The 10,050-nt window shown below is 60.8% G+C and overlaps 1 protein-coding gene across 3 annotated transcripts; it reads right to left on the bottom strand.

Annotated features, from left to right (window-relative positions):
* Positions 1–505: 505 nt before the first annotated feature.
* On the bottom strand, positions 506–8,457 carry ZNF446 (zinc finger protein 446). 3 transcript variants are annotated; one of them, XM_059044751.2, is made up of 7 exons: positions 8,307–8,457; positions 7,062–7,442; positions 6,785–6,986; positions 6,343–6,437; positions 5,123–5,207; positions 4,874–4,960; positions 506–4,744 (listed from the first exon to the last, which is right to left on the bottom strand). In XM_059044751.2, the coding sequence occupies exons 2-7, from the start codon at positions 7,401–7,403 to the stop codon at positions 4,362–4,364; spliced, it is 1,194 nt and encodes a 397-aa protein (XP_058900734.1). In that variant the 5' UTR covers positions 7,404–7,442; positions 8,307–8,457; the 3' UTR covers positions 506–4,361. The 3 variants fall into 3 exon arrangements, with proteins under 3 accessions (XP_058900734.1, XP_058900733.1, XP_066876076.1); XM_059044750.2 differs by having other exon boundaries at positions 4,874–5,207; XM_067019975.1 differs by having other exon boundaries at positions 506–4,960; positions 8,307–8,378.
* Between the last annotated feature and the right edge of the window lie 1,593 nt (positions 8,458–10,050).

The raw sequence follows: 10,050 nt of genomic DNA on the forward strand, positions 1-10,050 counted from the left end.
ACCTCAGGAGCAGCGGCCGAGGAAGGAGAAGGGGCTGGAGGGAGACCCAGGTGAGGAGGAGAGGCGCTTGGGGGGGTCGTGAGGATCAGAGGAGACTGGGGGAGGGGGGCGAGCAGCTGGAACTGGGCAGGAAGACACCTCGTGCAGCCTCAGCCCAGAGGGCAGCCCAGGGGATGGCAGGGGTGAGGGGGTGCCACGGGAGGGCTGGCCTGGCCCCGTTTCTAACACGAAGAGGTAGATTCTGGAACCCGCCCTGCAGGCTTGACCATGCTGCTGAGCTGGCTGGGGCAAGCGGTCTAAGAAAAGCGATGGAAGGGACTTCCCTGGTGGCACAGTGGTTAAGACTCTGTGCTCCCAATGCAGGCGGCCCGGGTTCGATCCCCGGTCGGAGAACTAGATCCCACATGCGTGCCGCAACTAAGAGTTCGCATGCCGCAACTAAGGAGCCCACCTGACGCAACTAAGACCTGGGGCAAACAACCAAATAAAAAAAAGACCCGGCACGGCCAAATAAAGAAATATTTAACAACAACAAAAAAGCGACGGAAGATGAGGACGGTGCTGGATCTGACTACGTGAAAATTCAAAAGTCACATCAGATGCATGAAGACGTGACCAACGGTGTGGCCCACGCCGTGCATTTCCGAGAGAGGAAACCCACGTGAGCGGCTGTGGGGAGGAGGATGCAGCCTGCCTGGCATCCATGGAGAAACAGTGCACCTGGGTTCTGCCTGCAGGATGGAGAAGACGGTAGAGAACGGGAGTCCAGGGCGTTCTAGCTGCCAGGGAGCCCTTCTGGAGGGAAGGCAGACAGGCGGGCCCCACCTTGCCGGAAGACGTATCCATGAGAATTTAAAACTCCCAGGGCCCAGGGCTTCCCTGGTGGCGCAGTGGTTGAGAATCCGCCTGCCAATGCCGGGGACACGGGTTCGATCCCTGGTCCGGGAAGATCCCACATGCAGCGGAGCAACTAAGCCTGCGCACCACAACTACTGAGCCTGCGTGCCGCAACTACTGGAGCCCGCGCACTGCAACGAGAGAAGCCACCGCAGTGAGAAGCCCGCGCGCCGCAACGAAGAGTAGCCCCCGCTCACCGCAACTAGAGAAAGCCTGCGCGCAGCAACGAAGACCTAACGCAGCCAAAAATAAATAAATAAATAAAACAAACAAAAAAATTGTTCTGGATGATCCGCGTGGGCCCAACGTCACCACGAGTACGCTCAGAGGTGGGAGGGGAGGCAGAGGACGGTGGCAGGGTGACGCCCTGTGGGAGAGAGCCGACCGGCCACCGCCGGCTCAGAAGGTGGGGAAGGGCCGTGAGCCCGGCTCCCAGGCCATCTCTAGGGTGGAAAAGTCGAGCACACAGGATAGGTTCCCCCAGAGTTCACAGAGGGAACTCAACCCTGCTGCACCTGGAGCTTAGCTTAGTGACGTGTGCCTGACTCCTGACCTCCAGATCTAGAAAACAATGTTCTGTTTTAAGACAGAAAGAAAAAGGAAAAAACAAGAACAGAAATCCCATGCTCCCGAAAACTCACCGCTCCCACTTTGGGGGCTGTCCGTTTTGAGGAAACAGCTAGGTCGCATCTGGGGTGTCTGCTCAGGTGTGGCTACCACAGCACTGGGTGCTGAGGGGGGCAGGAAACAAGGAACTATCTGGGCTTGGTGGCAACAACACTGCCGGCCAGAAAACGGGATTTCCACGCAGGCATTTTAAACGACACAGGGAGCTGCGTGGGCAGAGCAGCAGCTTCACAAGCTGTGTGACACAAACGCCCGCGGATGAGCACTGAGAATACGAGAGCAGCGTTAGGGGCCGTTTCTGCGATCTCCTTTGCCCTCCTGTATATTTCACATTTCTCTAAGTGAACATCAACTACTTTTCAATATGGAAAATGGCACTCGAAGATTGCCCACCACTCTCGCTCAGCACCTGGCGGTCCTGACGCTGGGCCCTCGGCCTGGCCTGCGCGCTCGGGCCCTGCTCTCTCCTCTTCCGCCGTGTCCCCGGCACGGATGAAGCTTCCGGCTTGCCACTCAGATTGTAACAGGGAAGCCCCTTTGTATTCTATTATGAGTTAGTCACCGCAGGGATGTTGCCTATAAGCTTCAATATACACAACGGCCCATTTCTGGGAGCCCTGCCTCCCAGGTGTAATGGGCATCAAGCTAAAATACCTTTGTTCAGCTCCCCGGAAACCTCCTGACCAGGCCCCCTGTGCACGACTGCAGGGAGAAGAAATGAACACATCCCTGCCCGGAGCTGATCTGAGCCAGGAAATGTTTGACTTTACTCCCTCCCCTTTCAGTATGAAAGAAACCTGAATTTTATCTCAGGCAAGATGGTTCTTTGGGGCACGAGTGCACCACCTTCTTGGTCTGCTGGCTTTCTTTGTTTTTTTTTTTTAAGCACTTTCTTTTTTAATTAACTAATTTTTGGTTGCGTTGGGTCTTCGTTGCTGCACGCGGGCTTTCTCTCCAGTTGTGGCGGGCTTCTCATTGCGGTGGCTTCTCCTGTTGCGGGGCACAGGCTCTAGGTACGCAGGCTCAGTAGTTGTGGCTCTTGGGCTCTAGAGCACAGGCTCAGTAGTTCTGGCGCACGGACTTAGTTGCTCCGCGGCATGTGGGATCTTCCCGGACCAGGGATCGAACCCGTGTCCACTACGTTGGCAGGCGGGTTCTTACCACCGCGCCACCAGGGAAGTCCCGAGTCTGCTGGCTTTCTGAATAAAGTCACTATTCCTCGCCTCAGCAACTCGGCTCTCAATTGATTGGCCTGTGGTGCGGCCAGCAGTACAAGCTTGGACTCAGTAACGAGATCACCAGTGCCCAGTTCCATCTCCAGCCTGGCTCTGCTTCCCCAGGCCTGAGTGTGGTCGACAGGTCAAAGGTCCTCATAAGACTGGGGACGGAGGAGACGGGTCCTCCAGATGGAGGCCTCTCCTTCCCCGTTTCAGGCTGCAGAAAGGTCCCCCCCACCTCTGCTAGTAACCATGGTCACAGCCACACTCAACACCCACCTGCCACCCCTGCCTGAGCCTGAGGCTGCAGAGCGCTCCTTCTGTGGGTGCACGTGTCTCCCTGAAACCACTTCCCACGACAATGTCCCTTGTTTTCAGAGCAGAAAGATGACAGAGAAGGATGTGCAGTAACAGTCCCCAAAGACATCCATGTCCTAATCCCTGGAACCTGTGCATGTTGTCTCACATGCAGAAGGGATTCTGCAGATGAGATCAGGTGTGTAAGCAGGGCATGGATGAGATGTGACCCTGAGATGGGGAGATCATCACGGGTTACCAGGGGAGCTGTAGATGTAACCCTGAGGGTCCTTACAACGGGGAGGCAGCATAAGACTTAACCATCCACTGCAGGCTTTGAAGATGAAGGGGCCATCACCGAGGAACGCGGCGGCCTCTACAAGCTAGAGAAAGCCTTAAAGTGGATTACCCCCTTACAGCCTTCAGAAGGAAGCAGCCATGCCGACACCTTGATCGGGTCCAGTGAGACCCAATTCAGAGTCCTAAGAGAGTACGTTCTGTGTTGTTCCAAGCCACCGAGTTCGTTAGAGCAACAGTAGGACAGTACTACAGTACACGGGCCAAAGTCCTGAATGCCCACAGATGGGCTGCCGTGGGCAGCAGGCAGCTGACACTCTGCCCTCCTGCTTTGTGACTCGCTGATCTGCCAGCGTGTATGGCCTAAGTTCCATCTGTTCTCAGACGCCATGCCTGTACATCCGTATTTGGAAAGAAGTTCCCTTAATGTCCGTTCAGGCTGGGACCCGACAGCTGGAAGGACAAGGCCAGGGAGTGATGTGTGCGGCTGAGGAACAGGTCAGCCGGACACCTACCCTGCTCGTGGGCAGGCAGCTCTGAAGCCCCAGCTGCCGGGCAGGAAGGGCGGGGGCTGCTGATCCGACCAGCAGAGGCCAGAGATCAGGATTCTCACGCAGAAGCTTCTCCAGGATAAAACTGCAATTTGTTAAAAATCTAAAACGCACAGTGGACAGACTTTAGCCTTCCACCTGCCTGCAAACAGAAGCAGGCTGTGCCCTCCTGGGCTTTCTGCACCGGCCTGCACCATGTCACAGGAAGGGGTCTGGAAGTCACCTGGCCGCCGCGGGTCCGGTGCGGCGGTGCACTGGAGCCCAGGCCTCTCTCTCTGAAATGTGGGGTGGGCGAGACAGGAGAGAAGGGCGCCGCGGCTTTGGGGGGAGACTGAGCGGGGAGGGGGGAACCCTCCTGGGACTCTGACCTCTGCCCTGGGCGGCCTCCAGTTCTCCAGGCTGCGGCGGAGTGGAGTAGCAGGGGCGGGCTGGGCCCGCTGGGCCCGGGGCCCCGGCGAGGCTGCCCCGCCAGCGCTCACGGGGCCTCGGGCCGGTGGCTCTTGCGGTGGATGACCAGCTGCGACTTCCAGTCGAAGCTGTGGCCGCAGTCGCCGCAGAAGTGGCGCCGCTGGCCGGCGTGGCCCTTGCGGTGGATGACCAGCTGCGACTTCCAGCTGAAGCTGCGGCCGCACTCCTCGCAAGCGTAGCTGCGCGCGCCCGGGAGCGCGCGCCGGGGCGGCCCCACCGGCTGCTTCTCGGCGCCCGGGCCGCCCGCGTGCGCGCGCCGGTGGATGACGAACACCGACTTCCAGTCGAAGGTGCGGCCGCACTGCGCGCACATGTAGGGCTTGCTCCGCGCGGGTGGCGGGGCCTCCGGGCAGCCGGGCCGGCCCTCTCGGGAGCTCTCGCTCTCACCTCCTGGCGGGGGGGGCAGAGGTGGCAGAGCCAGGTCGCCTGGTGACTCCGCCCGCAGCCCCCCAGGCGCGGGGCGGCCTGGGCTCCCCGCCCCCCGCCCCCGTCGCCACCGGAGAGCGGGAGGCCACTCACCCGGGAGGAGGCTCGTCGCTCCCTCGGATCCGGTGCTCAGCGGCTCCGGCTCAGTGCGCGCCTCCGGCAGGGGGCACGGCAACCCTGCTGGGGTCGGGGGCCCATCAGGCGCCAGCCCTCGCACGGGGGCGTGAGGGGTTCGCACAAACGAGGGACAGGGGTGGGGGCCCCGGCGGGTGGCCAGGGTGCGGCTTGGGAAGCGCCGGGAGGCAAGGTGTGCGCAAGGACCCGGAGGAGAGGGGTCCTCACCCAGGGAGACCACCGTGCCGTACTTCTGCAGCATCGCGTCCCAGTACACCTCCTTCTGCGACGGGTCCAGGAGCCCCCACTCCTCCTGCAGGGACGCGGCCCATCACCCACAGAAGGCCCGTCTACCCCGCACCCCACACGGCCCATCCCATGGGCAGGGCCTTGTTAATCACCTGGGGAGCGGCAAGTACACCACCCCCGCCTGGCCGGGGGAGGCGCTAAAGGGGAAGCTGAGATGGGAACCTGTGAGTGCTGGGGACGCAGGGCCGGGAAGGGAGCTGCCTTCTGGCTCACCTGGGGGATGCAGCAGCCCCCCTCAGCTGACCCGCCCCATGTCCTGGCCGCACAGGTGGAAGCTGAGGACCCATCAAGGATGGCCCTTGAACGGCGTGTGCTGCGCCGAGAGCAAAAGGCCAGGGGAAGGCAGGGACCCCAAGCACCTCTCCCAGGCCGTGGTTTCAAGAGTAATGGAGATCCTCCTTGGGGAAATGCCACGGGCCTCAGCAACCCTGGCTGTGGGGACCGGGCTGCAGGGAGGCAGGCGCCGCAGAGGGCCAGGCACAGCCTCCCACTCAGGACATGGCTGGGCTGGCTCCTGGGTGCCCGGGGTTGAAGCAGCCATGCCTTCAGGCTGTGGCTGGGTCCCGGGCGACTTCTCAGTGTGGAGTGGGTTAGGAAGTGTCGCTGGGAGAGGACAAGACCCCTGTTGCCCACACTCAGGAACCAAGACCTCTGGGTGGCAGGGGCTTCCATGCCCAGCTGGTCGCAGCGGAGAGCTGGTTGGCCTTGGAGAAAAGCCCAGGCAGAGGGGGAGCTGCGGGCATTTCCTGGTAAGAGTGTCTCCACTCTGATCTCAGGTGTGCAGGGGAGGCCAGACTGCTGGGTGGCACTCAGGCTTTTCTGGTCATCCTGTCCCCTCCCCAGGTGCCAGCTCAGGACTGCTGGGAGCCGTCAACCCACCGACTGGCTCCTCTGCAAGTGGGAGGCCAACCCCTGCCAGTTCCAATCACTCTAAACCAGAATCCCTGTTACCTGAGGCCAAAATCCTTTCCAAGCACTGGCCTGTCCCCCTGGCCCCCAGGACCTGCAGGGAGTACCCTGATACCAACTCCACTTTGGGGGAGCAAAGAGCACAAGAAGTGCTGGCCAAGGAGCCTGGACAACTGGCAGGACACTCTCCTCCCACTGTGGGCCTGCACCTGCCCCCAGGGGCTGCTCACCTGAATCCTGGGTGGCTGGAAGGGCACGGAGGTCGGTTCCTGTTGTTCAGCGGGCCCCTCATGGGACCGGGCTGGATGTGGGGGTCTGGACGGTGCTAGGAAGCAAGGCAGACAAGGGTCAGGGGCTCCCACGTGAGCCAGAGCAGGCGAGGAGCTGGCATTGGCGTCGCAGCCTGGGCCCTCCTCGGCAGCAGGGAGGAGTCCTCTGTGTGTGCCAGGCACACAGCAAGCAGGCAGGCAGGCAGCCAGCCCTTCCCTCCGGCCTCCCGGGGACCCTGCTCTGCAGTCTGCAGTCCCTGCGGGTCCCGCTCCCAGGTGGGGACACCCGCACTCCCTTCAGGAGCCCCCAGCTCCAGCACAACCTCACCTGGGTTCCCCGTCCTAGCTGGGGACGTTCGCACTCTCTCAAGAGGCCCCAGCCCTCGCGCACCCCCGCTCTCACCAGTCTCCTGCCCGTAGCCATCAGGCTCCTCCTTCACGCTGCAGCTGAGCTGGGTGTTCCCCTCCATCTGGGCATCCTTGGACCCCTCCCCAGAGGCTGCCCTTAGGGGCTCCACTGTCCCTGAAGGGTGGGAGCTCCCCACAGACTCCTCCGTCTTCTGTGTGGCTGGGAGTACCGCTTGCTTCAGGACGTGTGCTGTAATCTGAGGGGGAGAGGCAAGTCATCGGGGCGCTAGTCTCACTCTGTCCCTCCCAGAAGCCACCACCACCACACTCACCCAGCCCAGCAGCTGCCCAGGGTCATGCTGCAGGCCCTCGACCAGGACAGTGGCCTCCTCAGGGCTGCCTGGCTGCTGGCCCCGCACCCAGGCCTGGATCTCGGGGGGCAGCGCGCCCAGGAACTGCTCCAGCACCAGCAGCTCCAGCATCTGCTCCTTGGAGTGCACCTCGGGCCGCAACCACTGGCGGCACAGCTCCCGGAGCTGGGCCAAGGCCTCGCGGGGACCTGCCACCTCCTGGTAGCAGAAGCCCCGGAAGCGCTGGCGTGCTGCCTCAGGATCCTCCGGGGTGGCCTCGGGGTCCACAGAGGGCAGACTCGGGGGGCCCAGTGGGGATGGCATTGTTGTGCCGGGAGTCTTCTTGGAGCCACCAAGGGGGACCTGAAGGAAAGGAGGGGTCAGGGTGCCAGCCACAAGGCCACAGCCAGGGTAAGGCACTGTGCAGAGAGGCCCAGCCCTGGGGGCTGAGGCTGTGACAGAGCGAACCCTGGTGTGGGATGCTTGCGGCTGAATTGGGGAAAGCTTCACGGAGGGAGGGGCCACAGGAGCTGGAACTGAGAGCAGAAGGAAGCCACACTTGGAGGTGAGTTACCAGTGGAGCTTCCAGGAAACTGCAGGGAACTGTCTGTCGGGAGATGAAGCTGCAGCGCAGGCAAGAGGAGTTAGCACAGGCTTCCAGGGCCAGGCTGAGGAGCCCCAGCAGGTGCCCCCGCGGCGGAGAGAGGGGGTAGCCAGGGAGGCGGTGGGGCCGTGATCCAGGGTGAGAACCGGGGCCAGGATGCCTGTTCCCACCATCTTCGGGACACGCTGACCCAAGAGGGGCACCCTGAGGGGCTGGCCTGCGCCATGGCTCGAGGCAGGGGCTGATGTGGACCCCGAGACACCGTGCTCGCTGACCGCGGAGAGCTGTGCATGAGTCACACGGTATGGACCGTGCGTGTGAAATGCAGAAGCAAAGCAAAGCGGAATCATGAGTTGTGTGGAGCGGTGGACAGGCAACTGTGTCCCGGCCCTGCAGAGGGTCTGGAGTGAAACACGCCCACTTTGGGAGTGGGGGGGCCTGTCCGACAAGTTGGACTAGGCCTGACTCCTGGAGTCCGCCTTCCACAGAGGAAAGGGGGCAGGTCTTCCCGAAGGAGAGGAACGGGGCTCCGGAAGGGAGGAGGGGCCCCGGAGAAGGCTCGGAGGTGGGGCACGTCGGGAGGTAGTGGAAAGGCCACGCCCACCCAGCCGGCCGGTGCTCACCTCGGCCACCCGAGGCCACTTCGGGTAAGTGGTCCCACTCGGTCCCGCGCGCCTCTCCCCGGACCCAGCGGTCAGCCCCTCGCGCGTTGCCCTGGCGACGCCGCCGTGGCCAATCACACGTCTGCTCCGAAGGCAGCGCCCCCTCCCTTCGGACTACATTTCCCATGAGCCTCAGCAAACAGAGACAGGCGCGGCCTCCGCCAGTAGATGATCATTTTCGGAGGCCTCTCACGACTGAGAGGCGCCCCATCCCTCCGACAGGAATATGCAGAGTCGCAGGGTTTGGGGGACTCCCTCCCCTCCCCGGCAGCCGCTCTTCCTTTGTATCGCACCCTAGGACTCACCAACGGCGGAGACGGAAGGGACCTTCGAATCCTGCGCATGTGCACAACAGGCACGGCGTCCATTGGCAGGAGGTGACGGATGGGGAGGAGCGTAACTTTTCTGCCAATCAGGGTTGGCGCTCCGCCTAGGCTCCTCCCCCAGCACCCTACCTGAGGCTTCTTTCTGGTCGTCCGGCGGATGCCTTGGTAACCCCTGGAGCATAACCAACCTGTTCCAGCTGTTTCCAAGACAACGGGCCGAGAATTGCCCTGCCCTCCCCTGAGGCCGGAAGTCGCGGCCTGGGGGAGTGTTGTTTCGCCGAGACTCGCCTCTCGGTGGTCCTAGGAGGAAGCAAGGACCTACCGGGAAGGCTGGCCTAACCTATGGCCTTTCTCCGCCATCCCCGGGAATTTCTCCAGCGAGGATGATGCTGGGGTTCTTCATTCGACCACTGCTGAGCACCCTGCAGATATGCGGGGACAGCAGGCACCCATCTCCTGATGAAGAAACTTCCATGATTTATACCCTCAGAGTCTCAGACATGCCTTCAGCTAGATCAGTACTGCAAAGTGAGGGCTGGAGGTTTTTGTCCAGAATTATGGGACGTGTTCAGCCTTTTATTTACTTTGGGGACCAGAATTAGTAAGGGTGACCTTTATTTTATTTTATATCAGTAGACGATGTTATTGTTTTTAAAATCTGACTGTGGGTCAGGGTGTTTCGCTTCCACACATCAAATGGCTGAACCATGACTTATTTATTCCATCCTAAGGTGCATCTACCTGCCTGTTTTGGTTTCTTCTAATATCTAGGAACCCCTGGCTACCAGGGATTTGATTTTTTTTCTCTGGGACTGTTCGGATTCCCCAGAAAGGACTCTTCCAACCATCTACCCTGTGGGAAGAGCTGGAGCTCTAACAGCTTCTCCAGGAGCTCCGACTCAGTTGTCTTTGTTTTGGGTCTCCCCTTCCAGGGGGCTGCTGGCTTTCAAGCCTTCTGGAATTCTGCAGCGTAAGCCTGATGGGATCTCCTTTCCCTTCCATCAGCGCCAACTCAGTATCTGGCTTTCCCCAAATCAGTGACAGCTCTCCCACCCCCAACCACTTCTAGCTTCAGAATGCCATTGCCTCCTCTTTTACCATCCTCATATTTGTGGGTTTGTGTTATAGTTAATTTAATTTAATTTATTTATTTATTGGCCGTGCCACTTGCGGAATCCTAGCTCCCCAACCAGGGATCGAACCCGAGCCCCCTGCAGTGGAAGCGCAGAGTCCTAACCACTGGACCGCCAGGGGATTCTCAAGCGTTTGCTTTAAGTGCTCTCTGTGGTTTCAGTGGGCTTCTGGACCAAGGGAGATGCATGTGTTCAGTCCATCATCTTGACCCAGGAAGTGCACGGATACTTTTTATAGTCATGATC

Source organism: Kogia breviceps, chromosome 18, assembly GCF_026419965.1.
Source record: "Kogia breviceps isolate mKogBre1 chromosome 18, mKogBre1 haplotype 1, whole genome shotgun sequence".
In the NCBI taxonomy this organism is placed as follows: domain Eukaryota; kingdom Metazoa; phylum Chordata; class Mammalia; order Artiodactyla; family Physeteridae; genus Kogia; species Kogia breviceps.